Here is a 27,467-nt window from a genome sequence, read left to right as displayed (position 1 = left end):
GAAAAAGGTAGGCAAAATAGTCTGATTGACATGAATATTTAAGGCTACTTTAGGGAGTTATTTAGGAAGGGTCCTTATCTCTACCCTGTTAGTATCAAAAATAGTGTAAGCCTCATAGGAACGTAGGGCCTGTATCTTGCTAACTCTATGAGCAGAAGTTATGGTGACTTAGAAGGAAGCCTTCCAGGATAGGTGTTGGAGAGAGGTCTTAGGAATAGGTTTAAAGGGAGGTCCCATAACACAAGAACGAACAATATTTAACTCCCATTGAGGAGAAGGTCTCCTGAGAGGAGGATATATTTTGTTAATGCCCTCTAGAAAATTCTTGACCAAAGGTTTTTTGAAAAAGGGCATTTGTGAAGGATATTTTTGGTAAGCTGTGATTGCTATGAGATGCACTCTAATAGAGGGGAACTGTAATGTAGCATTAGCCAAATGGAAGAGGTATGGAAGAACAGCCTATTCTTGACAAGTGAGATGACTGAAGTTGTTCTGAGAGCACCAGATGCAAAATCTCTTCCACTTGAAAGAATAGTAAGATCTAGTAGAGGGTCATTTGGCTTCTCACAACAGATACATATATTCCGGAGGGAGATTGAGGTGACTATACAACATGACACCCCATCCGAAATCGTCAGAACCCATGATCTCAACACCATATCCTACGCGGACAACACACAGCTCATTCTCTTGCTCTCAGAAGACCCCTCCACCACTAGGACCAACTTCCAGAACTGCATGACGAGCACCGTCGACTAGATGAAGACCAACTGACTGAAGCTCAACATAGACAAGGCGGGAGTGCTGATTTGTGGAACGACAACTGGTGGCCCTCCAAACTTGAACCCATACCGATACAGACAGAACATGGCTGTAACCTTGGCACCATCCTGGACAGCACACTCATCATCAAATACCAGATCAATGCATACGCCTCCGCCTGCTTCCACACTCTCCGCATGGTCCGAAAGATATTCAGATGGCTCCCCATCAGCATCAGGAAGACCATCACTGAAGCCCTAGTCACCTGCCGCCTGGGCCACAGCAATGCGCTCTGTGCAGGATTCACCACCCAACTGCTGCAGAGGCTCCAGACAATACAGAACTCAGCTGCCAGACTCATCCTTGACCTCCACAAATGGAACCACATTACCCCCACCTCAGGAACTTAAACTGGCTACCCATCAAGAAAAGATGCCAATTCAAGATGCTGACACACGCTTAGCAGGGCCTCCCTCATCCTGGCACACAGTCCCGGCATCCACAGAAGCTACAGTGGAGGACGTTCCTTCTTTTAACGCGCAGCTAAGTCCTGGAACAACCTTCTCCTTCACATCATCTTCTCTCCTGGAATGCAGAAAGGGACTCAAGACCTGGCTTTTCAACTGATCCCAGGAAGAACCTAGTGCATAGATACCCTTTCGGGTGATTAGCTGCACTCTACGAATCAGAGTTGATTGATGAGTTCAAGAGCCAAACAGCTAAGTTCAATGACTGAAGGTTGGGGAATTAAATCTGACCTCTGAACCTCTGAAGAAGGTCCGGTCTGCATGGCAGCCTCCTGTGTGTATATTCGGAAAGGTGAAGTGCATCCGTGAACCACGGCTCCGGAGTAATGAGAATAAATATGGTCTTCGAGGATGACAGCTTAATGATCATTGTTGACAGGAGGGGAATCGGAGGAAAGTCATTAAGAAAGTTGCCTGATCCATAGGATATTCCCCAGTGTACCTGGTTGGTAAAACCTTGATGAGCAGCTTGAGCATTTTTGATTTTCTCCGTCTGCGAAAAGATTTATTTGGAGAAAACCATAGTTTCAAAAGATGTTGTGAAGTACGGAGTTGTTTAATACGCTTTCACGATTTGTTTGAATGATTCTTCTGAGAGTGTCTATTTAAGTCTCTGAATTCCTGCTAGATGGATTACTACAACCTTGAGATTCCTGAGTATTAGAGATTTCCAGATTGCTAGCGCTTCCAAGGACAGAATTCTGGATCTTGTTCCTCCCTGCTTATTCACATAATGCCTGGTTGTTGTATTATCAGCCTGAACAAGGAGAGACTTCGTCCTGAATGATGGGAGAAAAGCTTTCAGGGCTGGATGTATTATCCTCAGCTGCAGACGGTTGATGTGGCACTGTTCCTTCTGAGACCCTATGCATTGTATCTATAGATGGCCCATAAGAGCACCCAACCGGTTAGGAAGGCTTCCGTCACTATGGTATGGGTTGGTACATCTTGATGAAAATTCATTTCTCTGACTAGATTTTCTGAGCGGCACTACCACCTACTTGATTGTTTGGCATGAGTGGTCAGTATCACCCTGTCCTCTCATTTTCCTGAAAGTTGATCCAATTGATGGTCTAGACATTGTTGGAGAGGCCGCTGAGACGTGCATGTGGAACCATAAAAATGCATGATGTCATCAATCCCTGGAGAGAGGAGACTTGTCTTGCCATTGGATGGACTATTGTCTTCAGATTGTGACATTTCTGAAGGATAATTATCTCTCCTCCAAAGGAAAGACTTTTGTATGTACTGTGTCTAGGACTGCATCTAAGTAGTTTAGAGATTTAACTAACTGGTATAAAGATTGATTTGTCATGACTAACATGCAGACCAAGCCAATTGAGAGTTATGATAGCTAGATGATAAAGTTGACTTGCTTGTTGGGATGAAGATGTCTTGATGAGCCACTCATCTAGGTATGGATAGATGAACATTGTCATTTTCCTCAGGTGAGCTACAACTGCCATTCATTTGGAGAAAGTTTGTGGTGCAGCTTTGCAACCAAAAGGAACAACCTTGTATTGGTAATGGCCCCTTTCTACAGTGTACCTCAGGAATTTTCAATGTTTTTTGTCTATCGGGTTGTAAAAATAGGTATCTTCTAGATCAATTGAACATAACCAGTGCCTCTGATGGTAGATTTGATGAAGAGCCAACATTCAGAAATGTTCTTTGCAAATTCACTTGTTTGCTTTCTTTAGATCTAAAGAACAAGTTACTTACCTTCGGTAACGCTTTTTCTGGTAGATACTATATCTGCCTGTGGATTCCTCACCTTGTGAATATCCCCCTTGCGTCAGCAACGTTCGGAAATTTTCTTCGTAGTACGCCGACGTGGGCGACGTCACAGGAGCACGGCATCGCGCGCGACTCCGTCTGACGTCACCGACCCCATATCAGGCCCACACCGGCGTGATGACGTCAGTCCTGCCCTTTTTTCCGTGCCTTCGAGGCTCACGGACGGACCAACGATAGCAAATATGCAAATATACAATGTACACAGTACATATAGAACAAAATCAATACAATAGTATAAACCATATATACAGAAAGACCAGGTATAGCAGAGTGGACAACGGGGAGGCGGGTGGGTCAGTGAGGAATCCACAGGCAGATATAGTATCTACCAGAAAAAGTGTTACCGAAGGTAAGTAACTTGTTCTTCTGATAGATACATCTGCCGTGTGGATTCCTCACCTTGTGAATAGATTCCCACAGCAGTCCCCACTCCCGGAGGAGGGTGTCCACTCTGCTACACCAGGAAATCTTGGAGGACAGAGCGCGCGAAGTGGCCATCCCTCCTCACCTCGGTATCCAAGCAGTAATGCTTCGCGAAAGTGTGGAGGGAGGCCCAAGTCGCGGCCCTGCAAATATCATCAACAGGTACACCCCTGGACAAAGCAGATGTTGCAGACTTTGCTCTAGTTGAATGTGCTCTAATACCCTCAGGAGGGTCCTTACCCGCAAGGGAGTAGCAGATCTTTATGCACAGGATTATCCACCTGGAAAGAGTGCGCTTGTGCACCGCTCTGCCCTTCTTGCAGCCAGCAAAGCCAACAAACAGCTGGTCATCCATCCGGAAGTCCTTAGTCCTGTCCAGATAGAAAGACACCGCCCTCTTAGGGTCCAGGCGATGCAGTCTCTCTTCCTCCTTAGACGGGTGAGGGGGAGGATAGAAGGTAGGAAGGGTAATGGACTGCCCAAGATGGAAAGGAGTCACCACCTTAGGCAGAAAAGCAGCCCTGGTCCTAAGAACCATCCTTTCGGCATGAATGGTCAGGAATGGGGGTTTGGAACTTAGAGCTTGAAGCTCACTTACCCTCCTTGCCGAGGTGATTGCAACGAGGAAGATAGTTTTAAAAGAGAGAAGCCTCAATGGACACTTGTGCAAGGGCTCGAAGGGAGAACCCATTAAGAAGGTCAGCACAAGATTCAAATCCCAGTGAGGAACAATAAAAGGGGTAGGAGGGAACATATTTATGAGACCCCTCAAGAATCTCAAAACCACCGGAGATTTAAAGAGAGATGGCTGATCCGGCAAACATAGAAACGCCGATAAGGCTGAAAGATACCCCTTGACCGTGGCTACAGCCAAACCTTGCTGCGCCAGATACAGGGCAAATTGCAAAATATTAGACAAATGAGCCTTCAAAGGGTCAATACCTCTCTCCCTGCACCAAGAAACAAATTTTGACCACCTGTAGGAGTAAATAGACTTAGTGGTGTCACGCCTGGTAGAGAGAATGACATCCACTACCTCGTGAGGGAGAGAAAAAGAACTCAAGTTGCCCCGCTCAATCTCCAGGCATGAAGGTGTAATGTCTGGAGGTGGGGGTGTAGAACCTGCCCCTCCATCTGAGAGAGGAGGTCTGCCCTGTGAGGGAGACGGAGCGGCGGGTGAGAGGAGAGGTGGAGTAGGTCCGAATACCACACCCTTCTTGGCCAATCCGGAGCGACCAATATGACTTGGGCCCGGTCTTGACGAATTTTCCTCAGAACCCGAGGAATCAAAGGTATGGGAGGAAACGCGTAAAGGAGTTGATCTCCCCAACTCAACTGAAACGCGTCCCCCAATGCTCCTTGCATCGGATACTGGAGACTGCAGAATGACAGGCAGTGCGCATTCTCGCGAGTTGTGAATAGATCCACCCGAGGAGTCCCCCACATCTGAAAGATGTCGTGAACAACCTCCGGGTGAAGCCTCCACTCGTGGTCGGCAGAGAACTGCCGACGAGACTGTCTGCACGAACGTTCAGAACTCCGGCCAGATGATTTGCCACCAGACAAATCTGATGGTCCTGAACCCAGGACCAGAGACGCAGAGCCTCTCTGCAGAGACACTGCGACCCTACTCCTCCCTGCTTGTTGATGTACCACATCGCAATCGTGTTGTCCGTCAGGACTTGGACTGACCGACCGCGAAGGGAAGGGAGGAAGGCCTTGAGCGCCAAACGTATCGCCCTCAATTCCAGAAGGTTGATGTGAAACAACCTTTCCTCCGGAGACCAAAGACCTTTGACCTCCAGGTCTCCCAGATGAGCACCCCACCCGAGAGTGGATGCATCCGTTATCACTGTGGCCACTGATGGAGGCAGTTGAAAAGGCTTTCCTTGCGACAGATTGCCTTCCACGCCCCACCAAGACAGATCCGCTGCAGCTTCTCTGGAGATCTTCACTGACTCCCTGAGATCTCCGTTGTGCTGATACCACTGCCTGCGGAGGCACCACTGGAGTGCCCTCATGTGCCAGCGTGCATGACTGACCAACAGAATGCAAGAAGCCATCAGACCGAGCAGACGAAGGACCTTCAGGACCGGAACAACCGCTCCAGGAAGAGGAGACTTGACGTCCACGTCCACGACCCTTCTGTCTACCTCTATAGGACTTATACAGAGGGTTCTGCTGCTGCTGCTGTTGCTGTTGGCCCTGCTTGAAGGGACAAAAAGAAGATCTACCGAATCCTCTGAATTTTCTAGTCGTAGACCCTCTCATCTGCAGACCCAAAGATCTTGCGGTGGCACGGCTGTCTTTAAACCTTTCCAAGGCCACATCAGCCTTCTTACCAAAAAGGCCAGTTCCTTCAAAAGGTAAGTCCAGCAATGTAGACTGCACATCCGCCGAGAAATCCGAAGACTTTAACCATGCGGCTCTCCTGGTCGCAATGGATGAACCCATAATTCTAGCAACAGAATCCACAGTGTCCATGCCGCTCTGAATGACCATGCGGGCAGCAGCCTGAGTGTCAGAGACCACTTCATTAAAGTTCTTCCTATCCTCCTCAGGAAGTTTTGATGACAATTGCTTCACTGAGTCCATTAGTGCATGCACATATCTACCTAAAAGGCAAGTAGCATTTGATGACTTAAGAGCCATGCTCCCAGAAGAGAAAGTCTTCTTCGCAGACTGATCTAATTTCTTAGACTCTTTAACAGCTGGCACTTGAGGGAAAGAGCCTGCAGCCCTATTAGAGCAAGCCGCCTGTACCACAAGACTTTCTGGTGATGGATGCGTAGAAAGAAATGCAGGGTCATCAGGAGCCACCCTATAGCGCCTCGCAATAACTCTTGAAACTGCAGGAGCAGATAATGGCCTCTTCCAAATCTCCTTTATTGGATCCGCCAAGGCATCAGTAAATGGCAGTGTAGGCTCAACAATTGAAGAGGGAGAATGCAAGACTTCAGTGAGGATGTTGGGCTTGTATTCCACTGTGGGCAGCTTTAAGTTAAGAAGATCAGCAGCCTTCCTAATAACCACGTGATAGGGTGCCACATCCCTAGACGGAGCATCAGAAGTCGAAGGCAGACCCCACTCAGGAGAGAGTTCCAGACCACTAGCCTCCCGAAGTTCATCGAAATCATCATCATGATCAGGAAGCTCGCCTTCTTCCACATCAGAACTTTCATCATCTCTTTGCTCGAGAAGACGCTGAGCTCTTCGCCTCGACCACTCCAATCGAATCGAAGTCGACGGATCCGGTAACGACTCCGACGGAGCCGGTTCCGACGTCGATCGAGGAGCCGGAGCAGTAGGACGAGAATCATGAACAGGTGTGGTACCTCGATCTCGACTACGAGGTCGATCCGGAGTCGGCGAAGCCGCATGCGGAGTCGAAGACCTCGGTGGAGCCGTACCGAGCCAAGGTGGAAGAGGCGCCGGCATGAAAGGCATAAATGGAGCTGGGGCGTACGACTGAGGAATACCCAGATTGTACGATAATGGACCCATGGGACCAACAGGCGCTCCAGCGGGGTACATTGCCCTAGAATATACTCCAAACATCGCATTGAGAAAATGCGAGGGATCCTGACCGGGACCAGGAAAGGGAGGGTACGGACCTACCGGATGTTCCAATGGAGGCCGTTCCGACACATTCTCACTCTGACCTTCTGGGTCCACAGGAATCTCCATTGGAGCCGGATCTTGAGGAATCACCTCTTCTTCCTCTTCATGCTCCGAAGGATGCGAGGATACCGGATCCGGATCCGGCTCCGGCTCCGGAGTCGGAGAACCTTCTTTTGACAAGGCAGGCGAAGGAGAGACAAAGTCTTTACGGTGTTTGTGAGACTTTTTCTTTGAGTCAGAGGATTCCTTCTCCGAATGATGTTTTTAACTGTGCTTCCTCCTCTTATGCTTTCTTCTCGAGGAGCTCGAAGCGTGACCGGAAGCCGACTTAGATCTAGACCTAGATCTTTCTCTGGATCTTGACTTCGCTTTAGATCTCGACTCCTCTCCAGATCTCGAACTCGCTCTGGATCTCGACGCCGATCCCGACTTCGATCGAGACCTTTGCTTCGACTTCGATCTTCGTGACGTCGATCTCGAATATCTTCCAGTATCCTGTTTTACTTTAGCCAAAAGTAGTTTAGCTTCACGCTCCCGAAGCGCCTTTGGATTCATTTTAAAACAGGAATTGCAGTTTTTGACGTCGTGACTCGAACCAAGACACCACAAACAATCCTTATGTGGGTCAGTGATAGACATCATGCGGGCACAAGACCTATATTGTTTAAAGCCTGTTTTCCTCGACGACATCTTCGGTGAAGAATCAAGTCGCAAAAGAGAAACAGTGACAAATAATTAACAGCTAGATACTAAGTATCGCAGAAGATCCCAAAAACCGTTAGCGTCGAAGACGCGGAAAAAAGGGAACTGACGTCAACACGCCGGCGTGGGCCTGATATGGGGTCGGTGACGTCAGACGGAGTCGCGCGCGATGCCGTGCTCCTGTGACGTCGCCCACAGCGGCGTACTACGAAGAAAATTTCCGAACGTTGCTGACGCAACGGGGATATTCACAAGGTGAGGAATCCACACGGCAGATGTATCTATCAGAAATGGGTCTGTACTTGTTTTTTGGTCCTTTGTTTTTCGCTAAGAAGTAACAAGAATAAATTCCCATTCCTCTTAAGTGAGAGAGGACCTTTTCCACTGAATGTTTCTGAAAGAGGGTGGAGATTTCTATTTGCATTTTTTCCTTATGGAAAAAGGATGGTTTCTGTGGTGGAATGGATAGTAGAGGACACCTGAGCATCCATGTTCTACAATATTCAGAACCCAATTGTTGGTGGTTATTTACATGCCACTCTTGTAGATAAGATGTTATACTTCACCCTACTGGAGTGGGTAACGGAGGTGTTAGGGATCGTCAATGGCAACGCAGACATTGATATGTGTTCAGGGTCGGGCTTCCCTTAATATCATGTATTTTTGAGACGCTCCCTAACTCACGTAAAGGGACGCATCTCAGTGCAAGTCGTTGCTTGGCTTACTGTTCCTTTAATGTCCACACCCCCTTCTTGCTTCCTGATTGTGCTTCGTGTGGCGTCCTTGCTTCGGAGACTTCTCTCGCTTTCCTGAGAATTTAGATTCTGCGGTGCTTCGGCTTGCAAAGTCCTTTTGGTCTGGTATTTGACCGCATTTTCTTGTTTGATTTTCTACCTCGCATTACTTTACCTCTGACACGGAGCTCAGTGACCCTTTCTTCTGCCCTGTACCGAAGGAATTCCAGCCCACGTCGGTGAGGCCGTTCCAATTTATTTTCCCAGCCGGGCATTTCTCCTCCCAGCCGGCTTCGAGTGTGTGACTGTTCCGCTCTGCCATTTCCCCCCCAGAGCCGAACGGCACACCTATTGAGTGTGTGTCTGCTCCGCTCTCTTAGCCCCGAGAGAGCCGTCCGGAACACCTCAAATCTCCAATTCCCTGTTTTCCCTGTCTTTATTGTTTTGCCAATGGCTCTTAAGGAATTATTCTGGCTGTCTCTAGGGAGGTGTTTTCTACTCTATGATTTCCCTTGGGTTTTTACTTCCGCTTACTCTTCCTGGGTGTGTTTGGTGAGTGAGTATACCCTCTCTTTTAAGTCCCTCATTTTTGTGCCCTGAATTGAAGACTTCAGCCTGAGTTTCTTCTCTTTGGACAACAATTATTCAAGGTTTGGAAGGACTATCCAAGGGGTAAGTGGAGCATGCGAACTGAACACATGTCCATGTTAATGTTAAATTAGAATAGTGTGTTTTAAATACTGCATATTATTGTTACTACAACCCCTGTTTTATTACAGTACCTTTTGCACCAGACAAACCTGCCTCGCCTGTGCTGTCATCCACGTATGAGGAGAGTGGTGGACACTCCTTGGTTTTCCCCCCCATACCTTTAGAGAACAGCTACTCAGAGTGTGTTTTCATATTGCATTCTGGGTGCTGTTTTTTTAAAGTTAGGGGTATTTGTCTTCGCTCCTGTGGAACCTGGCTTACGACCGGTTGAGACCCGACAGAAAGCCAAGCCCACAAATTTTTTCCACCCCAGCGAAGATGAATCCCGATAATGCCAATATACCCTTAGAGCAGGGTTTTCACAACAGCCTTCAAAATCCCACAGTTGAAGAGTTAGCTGTAGCTCTAGTAGACCTTCAAGCAGAAGTAGGGAGGTTAAGAAGTGAAAACCAAAGATTACAATCTGAAGTTATGCAGTTGAAATCACAAGACACAATAGATTCTAGAGAATCAGGTACCATTCCAAAGACCAGGAAGAACTATATCCAACCAGCTAGTTTTTCTATGCCTTCTTCCCCATCAGGAGCTGGTTCGAGAGGAGAGAGTGATATACCCCCTGTTCATGTCACAGTTCTTACCCCCAGTCCTGTTCCTCTTGCCATGCCAGAAAGGTTTTCAGGAGGCAGTGCAAATTTCAGTGTTTTTATGAATCAATGCCAATTGCAGTTTTTGTGCAAGGCTTCTGCATTTCCAGACGACGCAGCCAAAGTTGCCTTTGTCATATCTTAATTGGCAGGCAATGCCACTGAATGGGCGGTTCCTCTAGTGGAAAACAATGATCCTTTGTTATATAATTTTACCTTGTTTCAAGAAAAAATGAAGAGTCTGTTTGCTGAGACACACTGGCACGAGGATAAAAGAACATCCTTATTCTATAGAGGACTCTGTGATGAATTAAAAGACCTATTATCTCAGATTGTGAACTCCCCAGAAGATTGTCCTTCTTTTATTGAATTGACAGTTAAATTAGATCATAGACTGCATGAAAGAAAAGGAGAAAAATCTCGTCTTGGTCCTCCCAAATATGCCATGTTACGTACTGAGAAAAAAGAACCCAAAGATAGTTCAGAGCCTATGAAAATTGGGGGTTTGAGAGGCCCCCTGTCATTAGAGGAAAAGGATAAAAGAAGAAAAAACAATCTTTGTTTGTATTGTGGAAAAGGGGGGCATTATGCTAAAGATTGCCCCGTTCACCCTCGGGTATTTACCAAAAATGCGGCTAGTGGTTCCTTGGTTCAGGAAAACTAGAAGGCTTGAAGAAAGAAGAGATCGATTCTTCAAGTATCCAGATAAATCAGATCTCACATTCTAAGAACATCCTGCAAAAGGTAGTGAAACACTTTACCCTGAATATCACCTTGATATATTCCTCTCAGAGTAGACATAATATGTCCATTTTGTTAGACTCGGGAGCCACAGGTAACTTTTTTGATATTCAGTTAGCTCAAAGGATTGGACTGCCATTTTTCAAAAGGATCATCCAGAACCCATAAAGCAGTTGATGGCTCTGAACTATCATCTGGTTTAATAACGTACCAAACCCTGCCTTTGATTTTGGTATTTAGTAATGGACACTCCGAACAAATTATCTTTGATCTTATTGATGCCCCAAATTTTGGGGCTATTTTAGGAGTTTCTTGGCTACAGGTCCATAATCCACAGATTGATTGGGCTGCTAGAACCGTGACCTTGAAATCTTCATATTGTCTGCTTCATTGTTATCAAGAAGCTAGTGAAGGAATCAATCCATTATACTGTGCCTTGCAGACAGCAGCGGCAGCCTCTTGTGTTCCAGAAATATATGCAGAATTTTAATCTGTTTTCAATTAAGTAGAAGCCACTAAGCTGCCACCCCATCGCAGTTACGATTGCCTTATTGATTTGGTCCCTGGTGCAGAACTACCCAGTAGTCGTGTATATGCTCTTACCCCCTCTGAGACTGAGTATTTGAAGCCCTATTTGGATGACATGTTACAGAAAGGGTTTATCCGGCACTCCACCTCCCCTGTATCATCTCCTTTGTTTTTTATAGACAAAAGGGAAGGAGGTCTAAGGGCTTGCCTGGATTATCGTGCCTTAAACAAAGTTACTATAAAAAACAAATATCCACTCCCCCTCATCCCTGTCCTTTTGGATCAGATTAGAGGGGGCAAGATCTTTACAAAAACAGACCTCTGGGGAGCATACCATCTTATTAGAATTAAACAGGGGGATGAGTGGAAAACTGCATTTCGAACACAATTTGGGTTATATGAGTATTGTGTCATGCCATTTGGCCTTTGTAACGTTACCGCTGCCTTTCAATACTTTATGAATGACATATTAAGGGAATACTTGGACATCTTTGTAAAAGTATACATAGATGATATTCTCATATATTCCCAAAATGAACAAGACCATATTGTTCACGGAAAAAAAATACTGAGCAAACTGCAGGAGAACCATTTGTTTGCGAAACTGGATAAAAGTACCTTTCATACAACTCAAATTGACTTTTTGGGGTTCATAATCACGCCCGAAGGTATTCAAATGGATCCCCAAAAAATCAAGGCACTGATTCAATGGCCTAGTCCCACTACTGTAAAAGAAATCCAGTCCTTTCTAGGATTTGCAAATTTTTATAGAAGATTTATTGACCATTTCTCTGAGTTAATCACTCCCATAACTAGGCTACTAAAAAGGGAGTATCCTTCGTTTGGACTGAGGAAGCATAACACGCCTTTTGCTTATTAAAGAACAAATTTACCTCTGCTCCCATTATCAAACATGCAGATAATACACAGCCATTTTTTGTTGAAGCAGACGCTTCACAATACGCCGTGGGGGCAGTACTATCCCAAAGAGATAAATATTCGGGGCAATTGCATCCTATAGCCTACTTTTCCAAAACCCTGTTGCCAGCGGAACACAATTACACCATCGGAGAAAGGGAATTGTTAGCTATTAAACTCGCCTTTCAAGAGTGGAGACATCACCTACTAGGTTCTCCCCATGTCATTACTATCTTTTCTGACCACAAAAATCTCCAGTTCTTCAGATCAGAACGAGCTCTCACTCCAAGACAGATGCGATGGGTATCTTTTTTTTAGTGAATATGATTTTATCATCACCTATCGGCCAGGACCTCAACATGGTAAAGCTGATGCTTTATCAAGACTCGGGTATCCTACATCTGTGTCAAAAGAAAACCCTCTCCCTCTTATTTCTGAGCATAAGATCATAGGGGTTGAGGACCATAACAGTTAAAGTTTTTTAGATGAACTTAGAGAGCAATATGCTTGTATTCCCCAGGATGAGTGGAAAAAAGGTCCATTGAATACCATTAAGGAAGGGCTATATTTCCATGAAAATAAGTTATACGTGCCTACTCTGTCCTTGCAACAAGACATCATGGATTGGTGTTATGCTAGTTCTTTAGCAGGACATCCGGGAAGAACCAAGACTATCAATATTTGTCAACGATGGTTCTGGTGGGAAAATATGATGAGCGATGTCTTCGCTTTTGTTCAAGCATGTTCAACCTGTGCACGGCAAAAGGCATCTCACTGTGCACCTACTGGCTTATTAAAGACTATAGCTATTCCACTTTCTCTATGGCATTCCATTAGCATGGACTTCATTACAGATCTTCCCTGTTGCCAAGGTTATGACACCATCTATGTGGTTGTAGACATGTTATTCAAGATGGCTCATTTTATTCCCTTGAAAAAGATACCATCTTCTAAAGACCTAGTTCACATTTCTTAGAACACGTAGTACGCTTGCATGGTTTGCCCTCTGTTATTATTTCAGACTGAGGCCCTCAATTCGTGCCCAAATTCTGGCAGGGGATGTGTTCAGTCCTAGGGATTGACCATAGACTTTCAACAGCCTCCCATCCACAGACAGATGGTCAAACTGAGAGGACCAATCAAACGCTAGAGCAGTATTTACGTTGTTTATTAACTAGCCTCTCACCCACATGGGTTCAGGTTCTTCCCTTAGCAGAATTTGCCTATAATAACATCAAACATTCTTCTATCGGAGTTTCTCCTTTCTTTTTTAACTATGCATTGCATCCACGGATGTTGCCCATACTATTCCCTACAAAAGTGGAAGATATTCCTGCAATTGAAGAACATCATAAGAACATCAAGGTAGTCTGGGAATTTGCTAAAGGAGAATTAACTAAAGCCAAAGAAGCGAAGAAGACACAGGCAGATAAACACAGAAGGGTAGAACCCACATACATAGTAGGAGAGAAAGTTTGGTTATCCACAAGAAATCTAAGATTAGAAGGTCCTAAAAATTACACCCCTGGTTCATAGGTCCTTTTCCCATACAAAGAATTATAACTCTTGTTACATTGAAACTGCAGTTACCCTCACATATGGAAATTCACCCTGTATTTCATTGTTCCTTAATCAAAAAATACACCCCCCCTCAAAAACCTGAAATACCACCACCCCCTTTAATCATCAACGGAGAAGAAGAATATGAAGTACATAAAATACTAGACTCTCGTCAACGCATGGGTAAACTACAATATCTCATAGATTGGGTCGGTTATCCCCCTGAAGACAGGTCTTGGGAATCCTCAGAAAACATTCATGCTACTAGATTGATTAGAAGGTTTCACACTCTCCATCCAACTAAACCACGACCAGTGAGAAGACCTTTTGGGGGGGGGCAGTACTGTTAGGGATCGTCAATGGCAACGCAGACATTGATATGTGTTCAGGGTCGGGCTTCCCTTAATATCATGTACTTTTGAGATGTTCCCTAACTCATGTAAAGGGACGCGTCTCAGTGCAAGCCGTTGCTTGGCTTACTGTTCTTGTAATGTCCACGCCCCCTTCTTGCTTCTGGATTGTGCTTCGTGTGGCGTCCTTGCTTCGGAGACTTCTCTCGCTTTCCTGAGAGTTTAGATTCTGCGGTGCTTCGGCTTGCAAAGCCCTTTTGGTCTGGTATTTGGCCGCACTTTCTTGTTTGACTTTCTACCTCGCATTACTTTACCTCTGGCACGGAGCTCCGTGACCTTTTCTTCTGCCCTGTACCCAAGGAATTCCAGCCTGCCTGTATAATCCCACGTGGGTGAGGCCGTTCCGATTTATTTTCCCAGCCGGGCATTTCTCCTCCCTGCCCGCTTTGAGTGTGTGACTGTTCCGCACTGCTATTTCCCCCCCCTGAGCCGGGCGGCACACCTCTTGAGCTGTGTGTCTGCTCCGCTCTCTTAGCCCCGAGAGAGCGGGCCGGAACACCTCAAATCTCCAATTCCCTGTTTTCCCTTTCTTTATTGTTTTGCCAGTCGCTCTGCAGGAATTATTCTGGCTCTCTCTAGGGAGGTGTTTTCTACTCTATGATTTCCCTTGGGTTGTTACTTCCACTTACTCTTCCTGGGTGTGTTTGGTGAGTGAGTTTACCCTCTCTCTTAAGTCCCGCATTTTTGTGCCCTGAATTGAAGACTTCAGCCTGAGTTTCTTCTCTTTGGACAACAATTATTCAAGGTTTGGAAGGACTATCCATGGGGTGAGTGGAGCATGCGAACTGAACACATGTCCTTGTCAATGTTAAATTAGAATAGTGTGTTTTAAATACTGCATATTATTGTTACTACAACCCCTGTTTTCTTACAGTACCTGTTGCACCAGACAAACCTCCCTCGCCCGTGCTGTCATCCACTTATGGGGAGAGTGGTGGACACTCCTTGGTTTTCCCCCCCATACTTTTAGAGAACAGCTACTCGGAGTGTGTTTTCATATTGCATTCTGGGTGGTGTTTTTTTAAAGTTGGGGGTATTTGTCTTCGCTCCTGTGGAACCTGGCTTACGACCGGTTGAGACCCGACAGGAGGCGAGTACTAATAGTTTGCTACTGGTTGGTTTAGGGATCTGGGCAGATGATTGCTGACCACCTCTGCACCTTGACTGATGGCGCTGTTGCTGATGCCTGTGTAGCTGTTGAGACGGGTGTTGCCCTTTAGGCCAATGAGGGGTTTGAAACCTCTGGTGGAAGCACCGACGATCTTAGGGTCTATATGAATGTCTCCTACATTATCGTCTTTTCTCTAATCCAACAGATTGTAGGGTGTCAAACTCAGATTTCATTTGAGACATCTCATTGCCAGCACAGGAGCCAAATAAGGTGTTTCTTGAAAACTACAGGTTCAGAATTCGGTGTTGGGCTTCAGGTTTCAAGCCTGTGAGTCTCAGCCAGCAAAACCACCAAAGTGCTATGCTATGACAGTAGCCATGCGCTGCAAAAGTGGAGGAATCCGCTGCAGCACTGATGACCTGGTGTGACACCATTATGTCTTCATTGACAATTTCTTGGAAATCCTGACGTTTATCTCTGGGAAGATCTTCAAAAAAATTTTTAACGTAGTCCCACAGGGACCTTTCATAATGCCCTAGGAGAGCAGTAGAGCTAGAAGCTTTCATAGAAACTGCAGTTGTTTCCACAGACTTTTCTGCCCATTGAATAACATTGTTTGCTTTCCTTTCCAGGAAGTACAAGGACTGTGAGTCTATTGATCAGAGTTTTGCTAAAGGCATGTTGGCTATATCGGAGTGGATGACGAACCACTGTCTGCATTTAAAAGTGTCCAAGACAGAAATCTTGCTGTTTGGGTCAGCCCAGAGTTTCTGGTCCCCTAGGTGGTGGCCTATAACATTGGGTTCTGCCCCCACTCCTACTTTGGTGGCAAAAAAACCTGGGAGTAAGCTTAGATGTATTGTTTTCCATGAAGGACCACGTGATGACTACGGCAGGGACTTGCTACCAAACCCTAAGCCTTTTGCGCAGAGTGTTTCGATGGTTGCTTCTCTCTGTACGAAGAACCCAGATTCAGGCATTGATCATTGGCCGCTGGGATTATTGAAATGATTTGCTGGCATCCGCAAAGGAGTTCCTATTAAACAGACTGCAGATTGTACAAAATGTGCCGGCTCGCCTGGCCCTTAAAAAACCATCTCGCACCTCTTCAGGTCCACTGTTACAACAACTTCACTGGCTCCCCATCCGCCAGAGAATTCATTTTAAGCTTTGTGGTCTCATCCATAAAGCCTTTTATGGTGCGAGCCCCAGTTACCTGTCAGACAAGTTTAAAGTCTTCTCTCTGAATCGCCTTCTTAGATCGGAAGGTAAAGGGTTGCTGGTGATCTCCTGGTTTAAGAAGTTTAGAAAAGGAGGCAAAACCATAGTCCATCTAGCCTCCAAATTTTGGAACACCTTGCCCGAGGACCTGCGCAAATGCTCTAATTTGCTCTGTTTCAGGAAACTCCTGAAAACTGCATTATTTAGAGCTTAATCCTGTCTGCCCATGTTTCATCTGACTTTCCGGTTACTATAGCGCGGAGATATCCCTACAGGGGTGATTCATGCGCTCTACAAATCCCATACAAACATACATACATACAATAGAGGAAGGAGCCATGGCATGTCGTTTCTGAGCAGCTGTGACAATGACAGAGGCTGGAATAAGACCTGAGTAAAGAGAAGATGGATCCTGATTCGGTAATCTGTATTTTTTCTGTAGGTGCGACAGTGCAGCCTTTGGAGCAGACAGTGTCAAAAAAAGTTCCATAGCCGGTTCTAAGAGACCTGGAGCCAACTGTAGTAGTGGTCTAACTGCAGATCTTTGATGAAGTGTCTTGAAAATTACGGACATGGGTATGGTAATAGTCAGTAAGTCAATATTTAATTTATTAACACCTCTTGGAAGGTGTTGATATTGTATGGAAGGTGTAGGATATTGTAGGGAAAGTGTTGAAATCGTATATCAATATTTAATTTGTTAGCACCTCCTGGAATGTGGTGATATCGTCGACAGGAGATATTTTCGCTAGAGGAGAATTTGTTAAAGTTGGCGAATATAGTCATGAAGATGATGTGGCAAGACCAGACCATTAGGATCTCGATCTGGATATAGAATATCTTCTCCGTCGTACGCGTGAACGTCTTTGTGATCTTGTACGAAGACGACAGTGGGATCTTGATCTTGACCTATGGCTGCGAGATCCCCAGATTCCAGCGTCAGTCTCCCTGGCCGCGGCGCCACACCTCTCCCTAGAGTAGGAGTGGCTGGTGGTATTAGCAGCGTAAGGATCACTGGAATCACTGGTTGAATAGGAGGAGGCAACAAATGTGGAGGAGGAGTGGATTGTGCTGGTGCCTGCAGAGCTGTTGGCTAATCCGGAATGGTCACTGGAGAAGTTGGCCTGCATGTAGCATTGGCTTGGGAGTACTTTGAGTCAGACTCTGATATAAGTTTATGCACTTTCATCGGTGAATGCCACTCTGCTCTTGGCCAGAGAAGGTGAATGGTCTCGACGTCGAAACATGTCTCAATGTTGACAAACTCACCGTAGTATGGTGTCTCGACATTGACGGTGCTCTCCTCCTTGATGTCGTATGTGTTATCGACGTAAAACCAGCTCCTGATAGCGAGCAAGTACGTTATGTAGTTATTTTCTATGTCGATGTTCTTGATGTCAAATGGGAGCATGGAGAACCTTTTGGATCTCCCTCTGTATGAGGCCTCAGAGCATGGCAAAGGGGCAATAGTTGAGGGAACAGTCTCTCCTCGCCTTTCAGAAGTATTTCTGGCGAGAGAATCTTGCCTTCTGCGGAGCTGCACTTGGCCATAGAGGCGAATCTCTTCTCTCCCCCGTCAAAGTGCACCTGGAAAGGGTCTTGCGGTGGCGACACGTCTTGGGGTCATGACAGTCAGGCAAACATAGCATACAGATCCTCTGCTGGTTTGTTTTTGCCATTTTTCAGCCACATTCCGGGCAGTTCACAAAAAAAGATGCCAATTTGTGAAAAATCTGATATATTTCTTGTCAGAAAAACACAATTTCTGCACCCAAAAGAATGTTGAGTGAAAAACTTTAGAAAGCAACGGATGAAAACATTTGAGAGAAGAAAAGCCTTAAAAAGACTGCTCCACGATTCTGTCAGCAGGAGCCAGAAAAAAGAACTGAGTAAACTACCACCTGCAGGACATGATGCGACATTGTAGGTCAAGTTGCCCATAAAGGTGCAGTTTTCAACGCTACAGCCTTTACACTACATTGCCATATATTTCTTCAAAGTAATTCAATATAATTGGCAATATAGCCTGATTTAAGGCTGCGACATTTAACATTTGTGTCACACATGCCTCCTGGCCTTTACAAAGTAAGTCAAAATAAATGTGATGTGAGGGGGCGTGGCCAACTGCCGAACATGGAGGCAGCTTGAAGCGGGAGCTCCTCCAGGCAATCCAGCCCGCAGCGACTATCCGTCATTGATCCGTTTTTTCAGCCCGCTCGAAGGAGCGACATCGGCTCAGGAACCCAAGCGGCAAGCTCCGTTCCGACCCTGGTGGAGACTGGACACCGGGTTCAGCTGCCGTTGGAGGCGGCGATCTGGGGCCTGTACCAGCCTTGAAACACCGACCCACAGTGCCTGGTGGACCCGGCCGGAAGTGTACACACCCCGGCCGGGCGCGGAGGAGTCGGCCGGCCGAGACTGCGTTCTGTCCTGTGGGGTGTCCGCCTGCACCGCTCTCAGCGAGCGTGTACCCTGTGAAGCCGAGGAGATTCTCTGGACTGGGACGACATCTGGAGGAGCGGGGGCGGCCGGCAAGACTGGAAATCATCCTGCCGGCGGAGAGTGAGACGGACCGGAGGGCCGGAGGAACTGATACTGCGGCGAGGTGAGGCGGGCTGCTTTGAGGGCGCTACCCTCATCTTGCGCGACCCTTACTTGGAGCCTCGCCCCGCTTTCAAGGGGGGGCGCGTCTGACCCCCGTCCCCTACAGGAGAGGAACCGTCGTGGGACACCCAGACCCTACGGGAGGTCCTGCAATGGCGCTGACACAGTGAAATACGGACCGAGTCCGGCACACTCTGCTGAGGGGCCCCCCCCTGCGCGAACCAACCAACAACGCTACATACCACCACAAATTGCCAACACTGAAGGGACTGTAGGGGGCTGATTCAACCAAGCAAAAGGCCGCATTGGACCTACAGTAGGCCGGTGTGCTGCTCTTCGCGGCGGCCGACTGCGCAGCGTCTAGGCCCTGTGAGGCGTGCAAAGCGCCATCTTAGACCTGAAGGCACCCACAGTGACTTGCCGGCCGCCCGAGGCCAGGGAACAACGCGTGGGCTGCAAACTGCCCTGCCGGCACACTTCGACCGCTCACATCCTTGCCCAGCCAGCATGGCCGGTAAGGGCACAAGAAGTACGTCCACACAAGCGAAGCTGGACAAATTCGCTTACGGCCAGCATGGACAGGCCCAGACTGGTGGCCGCCACTCGACTGGAGCAACCCCGGACGCGGGGGCCCCTCCCAAGGTAACCCTGGACGACGTTATGAGGACCCTCACCGAGGTCAAAACGACGGTGGGTTCCATTTCATCAGAGGTCACTCTGCTCCGGGCGGACTTCAAAAAAATGGCGGAGAGAGTGACGCAGGTGGAGGTAACTACGAAATCGCTCGTCGAGGACACCTCGGACCTGCAGGTGGCCATGGAACGCATGGAGAGAGTCACGAAACAGTTGCAAGAAAAGCTCGATGATCAGGAAGGGCGTTCCCGGAGGAACAACGTTCGCATCCTGGGCCTGCCGGAATCGGAAGGCAAAGCTGCTATGGACCTGTATGTTGAGGACCTGATCAAATCCCAGCTAAAACCTAAAGGTCTGTCCCACTTCTTTTCTGTTGAAAGAGCGCACCGAGTTCCTGGTGGAACTCCGAAACCGGGGGCCACTCCGCGACCTGTGCTGGCCAGATTATTCAATTATAGGGACCGGGACGCCATCCTCCAGGCGGCGAGGGTCTCCCCGCCTATCAAAATTCAGAACTCCACTTTGGCTTTCTTTCCGGATTACACGGCGGAGGTGGCTAGGCGCAGGAAGTCATTCACGGATGTGAAGACAGCACTACGAGACAAAGGCCTGCAATATTCCATGCTTTTCCCTGCCAAACTGCGCGTCGTGGCCGAAGGGAAGACATGGTTTTTCGACATACCGGAGGTAGCTAGAGACTGGCTTGATGGATGGAGGCAGGTGGGCCGGCCACACCGCCCGCAGGGGGACCAGAGGCGCCGACGCAGCGGAGAACCGGCAGATCGACCGTCGAGGAGCCCCGCGAACGAAGAGGGCGCGACAGCACTGGACTCGGATCTCGAAAGGGACCCCTTTGACTCTGGACAACCTGTAAAGGACTGATTTGTCTGGGCAGCCAGCTGGACAATGCATTCTGAGCCTTGGGAACTTGATGCTGATGGAGCTGAGTAGGGCGGGCATCGGCTGGTGCCTGTAGGGGGCTCACCTACCCCACGAGCAAGTAAGGTGAACGGGGATGGGACTATGCACTCTGCCGAGTTGGGGATGCGGGCGGGTTCGAGTCCGTGGTGCAGAGTAGCAGGGAGGGGGTGGGGGGGTTGGATTGTTCTGTTCTGGTTCTTATTGTTAGTCATCGTCTATTCACTGTGGCACATGGTCCGAACACAAGCTGTGCACTCGAGACTCCCTAACGCGCGTCCATATGTAGATGTCCCGCTTCGACTCCACATGTCCATTACACTGACCATAGCCTCCTATGGCCCAACAAGCTAGCGATACGCCCGCAGACTCTGGCCTGCCACTGACTGTGGTGTCTCCCTTAAAACTGCTCTCATGGAATGTAAGGGGTCTGGGGGACAAGATTAAGCGAGGATTGGTTCTCCAGACCATCAAACGCCACGGACCTGACTTGGTGATGTTGCAGGAAATGCACCTTGCTGGGTCTACATGCAAAGCACTCAATAGGCGGGGATATGCCATGGAGGTACATGCAGAGTTCACCACGGGATCCAGGGGCACCGGGATACTCCTTAAGAAGAACTCCCCCTTTATGGTGGAAAGCCGCATGAGGGATGATCAGGGTCGTTTTGCGGCGATCTTTGGCCAGTGGGAAGGGAGGCCCCTTAACATAGTGTCGGTGTACATCCCACCAGCGCTACACTCTACGGCCCTGCCGGCGCTGGGTCAATTCCTACTCGACCTCCCAGAAGGTGACATGATCATTGGGGGGGACTTTAACGCCATATCTGACCCGCTGTTGGACACCTTTCCAGTACGGGAACGCTTGAGAGGGACGGCCACGCTCCCTAGCTTTCTGACGGCACTGGGCCTCGCTGATGTTTGGCGTCAATTAAATCCCACAGCAACTCAGTACACGCACTACTCAGCTGCACACAACAGCCTTTCACGCATTGATTACCTTTTCTTTTTAGGGTTGGGGCTGGGCACGGTGGACAAATTAGAGATACTGCCTAGAGGTGTATCTGATCACTCCCCCTTGTCCCTACACATCACGACTAGAGAGAGGAAACGCGCCAGGATCTATCCAATCTACCCCAATTATTTGCAGATCCCGGGTGTTCGGAAACAGCTTAAGTTGGCCTCCTCACACTACTTTACAGAGAATACAGGCACAGTCGCTTCACCCTCGGTGCTTTGGGAGGCGTACAAAACTGTTTTGCGCGGCGCAGCGATAGCGGCCATTTCAGGGCATAAACGAGACTCCCGACACGAACTCACGCAGTTGGAATTGGCGCTACAGGCCGCGACTGCAACACACATGGCCGATCCCACCCCTGCCAATGCTCATGCGTTGCACCTCAGTCAACAAAAGTACCTATCTCATCTTACAACAGTGACCAAGGGACACTTGGCAACCACAGCGCACAGGATATATGACCTGGGCGATAAAGCCGGGAAGATGCTGGCGTGGCTGGATAAAAAGAGTGGATGTAATAAAGGCATTCAGAGGCTGCACGCACAGGACAGCCGGCTGCAGACACACCCTGAGCAGATAGTTCGCACTCTGGCAAGACATTATCACGACATATACACACCGACACGGGAGGTCACGGAAGGGGAGGCGTTAGCATCACTTAGTAACATAGCAGTCCCCGAGCTTTCACAGGAAGCGCAACGGGAACTGGACACTGACCTGACCGCAGATGAAATCCAACTGGCAATACTGTCGTTACGATCGGGGAAGGCGCTGGGTCCCAACGGAATACCCGTGGAATGGTACAAAGCGTCGGCTCCCCTGTTGAGCAAACCCCTGCTCGATATGTATGTGGACAGTTTGGCCAAGGCGGAACTCCCTCTGGACCAACGCATAGCCACGATAGTAGCCATTCCTAAGCCTGACAAGCCGCTGACGGCGTGCTCCTCGTACCGACCTATCTCCCTGCTCAACGTGGAAGCAAAGATCCTTGCGAAACTCTTGGCCTGTCGCCTGATTAAGCATCTACAGACCCTGATACACCCCGATCAATCGGGTTTCATGCCGCACAGAAGTACGGCATTGAATTTGCGGAGAGTCCATGGAGTCCTGGCGCGAGCGCATCTCCTCTCGGACCAGGCAGTCATATTGTCCCTGGATGCCAAGATGGCGTTTGATCTGGTGGAGTGGGAGTATCTCTTTGCAGTCCTTGCTCGTATGGGCTTCGGCCCAAAATTTGTAGCATGGATACGGCTACTATATAGGTCACCCATGGCACAAGTGGTGGCGAACGGCCACATTTCGCAAACCTTCCCCCTGGGGCGTGGGACCCGGCAGGGGTGCCCGCTGTCACCCTTGCTCTTTGCGCTGGTACTGGAGCCTCTGGCTATTCTGCTCAGGGCAACGCCACTGTTTCGGGGCATCGCCTGGGAGGACGGCTGGGAGGATAGAGTATCCTTGTATGCAGATGACATGCTGATCTACATGACTGATCCCAATGAAGGTATTCCTGCCCTACTGGCTCTGTGCGATGAGCACGGGAAGGCGTCCGGCTACACCCTGAATTGGTCCAAATCCGTAATATTCGTCATTCGGGGCCAGCCACCCTTGTTGAGGCCTGACTGCCCCCTGCAATTAGCGGACGGCTCCTTTAAATACCTTGGTATTGTCATCACCGCAAATGCGGCGGACTTCTACACGGCGAACCTGATGCCGCCTCTGACACGTTTACGTGCGGACGTTAAATATTGGGCTACCCTTCCGCTGACCCTCCTAGGGCGGGCAGCGTTATTTAAAATGATGGCACTTCCTAGGTTTCTCTACGTGTTGGAAAACGCCCCCCACGTGGTGGCTCCGCGCTACTTCCGCCAGGTGGCCGCGCAGGTATCTGCCCTGCTGTGGAACAACGGCCCAGCCCGTATAGCGCATGCAAAATTGGTTCAGGGCTGGTACGATGGAGGGATCGCCCTTCCCAACCTTCAATTGTATTATTGGGCATCCCAACTTAAGGTGATTAATTGCTGGATCCATGTTCCGCGGGATGACCCCGCTTATAGAGCGGACTGGTCGCAGTTAGGAACGGATAGCATGCTGTCAGTATTATACAACCACTCACAGGTTCGTACGTTGCTTGGCCCAACGTTGCATACGGCTACCCTGTGGCATGCGGCACAATCTCGTATGGGATGGAAGGGGAGGATCACTAAAATGACACCGCTGTGGGACGCGAAGTCTCTGGGAAACTTGAGATCCAGCAAAGGTTTTGCACGCTGGGATCAAATAGGGATCTCGGTGGTGGGGGACCTCTGGGAGCGGGACTCGGTAGTTGCTTTTTCACAGCTGCAGCAACAGTATGATATGGGCCCCACTGAAACGTTCAGGTATGTGCAGATTCGTCACGCCCTCCTTCAAGCCATTCCGCCTGACACCACACTTCCAGAATCATCACCTTTGGAAGACAGGTTATTGACGGAATTTATGGAACAGAGGGCGACCTCTCTTACGTACAAGAAACTGGTTAACAATCTGGCAATCCCCACGCAGAAACTTAGAGAGAGGTGGGTTGAGGATGTAGGAGACATGGATGACACTGAGTGGAATGAGGCGCTGGCGTCACCAAGGGAAGTGGGCATATCGGCTAGGTTCAGATTAGTCCAACTCAAGATCTTACACCGCACCTATTACACCAGAACACTTCTACACAGGATACAGAGGGCGCCACACCCCTTCTGTCTAAGAGGCTGTGGGGAGGAGGGTACATTACTCCATACACTCTGGGACTGCCCATTGATCCGGGAAGTCTGGAGACAAATCATGCGCACGATATCCCAAGTCCTTGGGGTGTCACTTCTCCCTGAACCCCGTAAGTGCCTATTGAACGTTTGGGACCCTACAGACCTGAGCAGGTATGGAAAGTTGTGGGTCACGTTAGCTGTGACAGTAGCGAAAAGAGACATTGCACAGAAGTGGGGAGCCCCAGACGTGCCTACGGTACATGGCTGGATTCGAAATATGGACATACTGCTGGTGAAGGAGAGGGCGGTGTATGTGTTGCGGGCTTGTCCCCGTAAATGGAATAAAGTGTGGTTGCCTTGGAACAAGTACAGGGGGGAGCCATATGCACCCTTGCCAGAGGACGAAGATATGGAGTCGATGATGAAGATGAATAGGTGGGAGGGACTGATATGTGCTACTGTGAGTTGTGGTGGGATGGGGCGGGACCTGGAAGACACTAATGAACACATATACGGACTATGTGCAATAGGTGGGGACTTGTCTGTGCATGGCTACAACGTTCTCGTGAGATGATGACACTTGTTAGGTTTTCACAGTTGAGATTTTAGTTCTATTTGCCGACTTTGCCAAGCATTCAGGGCTGTAGGCTAAATGGCCGAATTGCGCACTGGACCGGCACGAAAAGTTTTGTCGGATACGCATGACTGTTGAGCTATACTGTTTATTCCGTTTTCGTCTGTACTTGTATGGTTATCGCAAACGTTTGCAAATGATGAGACTTCGCCGTCTCCTGATTTGCTTTAAGGAATAATGAAGAACTATAAATCAATGATGTGAATGTACATGTTTTTCTATGCCTTATTGAAAATAAAATGTTTAAAAAAAAAAAAAAAATGTGATGTTGAAATAACTGCTCTGGAGGCCCCCCACGTAGGCAGTACTATTCAGTGCCTATGGTTATCAACGGAGATCCCCTGAGACAGAATTACTATTTTGCAATTCTGCTATGGACATTCTGGTGGAGATTTATCACGGGCACGATGCATTCACCTTCCTTTGGACTGGCTAGATATGTATTACTGGTGCCTGGAGGTAGAGAGTGGGGACATGATTGCTTCATTGGGACTGTATGTGAATTGCTGATGAAATCTAATGCTCACAAACCTTTACCTCTACAATGGATTATTTGATGTGACCTGTTGTGTTGAAGGAGGGCCCCGTCGGTCCAATGTAGGTTAAGCAACGAGGGTCTGAAACAGAAATCTATACCACATCCACGATGGAGCGGTGATTGTCTGGTCAGTCGTAAGCAATGGGTGCCAGAATCCTCTTCCATATCTAAAACAGCAAAGGTGGGCTATGATTTTCCCTAACAACTCTGAGGCTGTTCAGCAGAAATGGAGTTCTATCACACCTGTCAAGAAGAAACTTAGGGAAGGCAACTATCATACATGATTCTTTTTCCAGCAAAACTCAAGATGATCACTTTCGAGAGTCAATGACTGATCAGTTACTGGCATACAGGTTCATGGTTTGGGCAGCTTGTCAGCTGAAGGAGTAAGATAAGCTAGAACTGACTATCCCTAAAGTATTGCAGATGAGGTTGGCTTTAAGTACTGGCAGGAGAGTGATTCAACTCCTATACAAATCTATGGTGATGATGAAGAATCACACATTAAAACATATCCATGCCCAGTGGTCTGCGAATATGAGGCAGGACGTTTGAGTTGTGGAGTGGAGTAGTGGCATGCACTGACTGTGACGTAATTGAAAAAAATCAGACACTAATGTGTTACATTCCCTTTTGTAAAGAAACAAAAGAACACTAAAATATACTTTCTTCAATTCTACATGCCAGCAAGCTATGATTTGTTCATCTCCCTGTTGTCCATGATAGCTATGAAACACGCCTTTGCTGAGCTATCATTTTTGACATAAAAAGAGAAAGAATTCCCTTTAACATCCAATATTGATTTGCGCCTCTCCTTCTCGCTTAAGGCCCATTTCTGTTACCATAGTTTGTAAGAAACCAAAAAGCAACATGTAGCGAGTTCTGAAAACAAGAAATAAATAACTATTAAAAAGCAACACAGATGAGCATTCTGCCAAAGCAGACACCAAATTCTGCCCTGACTCAGTGTATACCAATGCAGCAAACAAAGACAAATGCATTTATCTCAGGCACATTGGTACAAAAAGTTGTTCTTAGATACATATCTCTCAGCAAAAGTAATGAAAAAATGGAATGATCATACTGTAACTAATGGAATTAATACACCTTGGCATTTTAGAAAAAAATAACTATTATGCAGCCTTTCTCAACATAATACTAAAGAAAGATAATGTATGCAATGTGATATATGTTCTGTTGCAAGGCTTTTATTGGTTATGATATTTTTTGCTTTAAAATGAAAAACAACATCAACAACTCATTTTTTACCTGCTTGTGAAAAATGCCACCCACGGACGATCTGGATCATGGGTATCCACAAAAACGTTCTGTACAAAAAGATTTGGATAACAACTATGCTGTGTAGACAAAAACAACACAATTAAAAATGTAATAATTGTTCTCACCAGATCTGCAAAAGCTACTGTATGTTAATAAGATTAGAGTGACACTGTATACAAAAGTAATTTTTTTTAAAAAAAGGTTGTTTTCCGTCCAGTGCCAAACAGCAATACCCAACTCGGCATATGCTTGAAGTACCAAATGCTAAGCGAGCAAAGAAATGCACAAGATATTCCTTTCAGCTCAGCACAATTCACACCCACTTACACTCACCTAAAGGATGTGTGCAACAAGAAGAATTACAGAAATGAAAAAACAAGTTACTTACCTGTACGCTGTGGTTCTCCAGTATTCATTAATTCACATGCTTGCATCATCCCTGTCGTTGCACCTGGGACTGTCCACCGTCTGGTCTGTTTTTTGCAGGGGTGCTATGCTGTGGGGTGTAGGGGGGTTTGGGCGGGGGGCACTCCAGGAAGTGCGCTAGTTACAGGGGACAGAGGAGTTTGGGAGAGTTCTTGGGGATCCATTGGGGTAGGGGGCTGCCAGCATCCAGCTGGGTGTTGGTAGGTTGCTGCTCCGCAACAGGTACTTCACTGTTTCTGAGGTATGGGGGCGGGGGAGGGGGGTTGGGAGTTT

The 27,467-nt window shown here is 47.7% G+C and overlaps 1 protein-coding gene across 3 annotated transcripts in view; it reads right to left on the bottom strand.

The window, feature by feature from the left end:
- The window catches only part of SETDB2 (SET domain bifurcated histone lysine methyltransferase 2), a 545,734-nt gene that overhangs the window by 39,553 nt on the left and 478,714 nt on the right, over positions 1 to 27,467 (bottom strand). For all 3 annotated transcript variants that reach the window (XM_078657342.1, XM_078657343.1, XM_078657344.1), the window contains one exon: positions 26,757 to 26,845. In XM_078657342.1, coding sequence (XP_078513468.1) covers positions 26,757 to 26,845 — 89 coding nt within the window. The remainder of the gene's footprint in view (positions 1 to 26,756; positions 26,846 to 27,467) is intronic.

The sequence above is a fragment of the Lissotriton helveticus genome, chromosome 8 (genome assembly GCF_964261635.1).
Source record: "Lissotriton helveticus chromosome 8, aLisHel1.1, whole genome shotgun sequence".
In the NCBI taxonomy this organism is placed as follows: Eukaryota; Metazoa; Chordata; class Amphibia; order Caudata; family Salamandridae; genus Lissotriton; species Lissotriton helveticus.
Note: the sequence above shows the minus strand (reverse complement) of the source record. Positions and strands in the feature narration are given on the sequence as shown.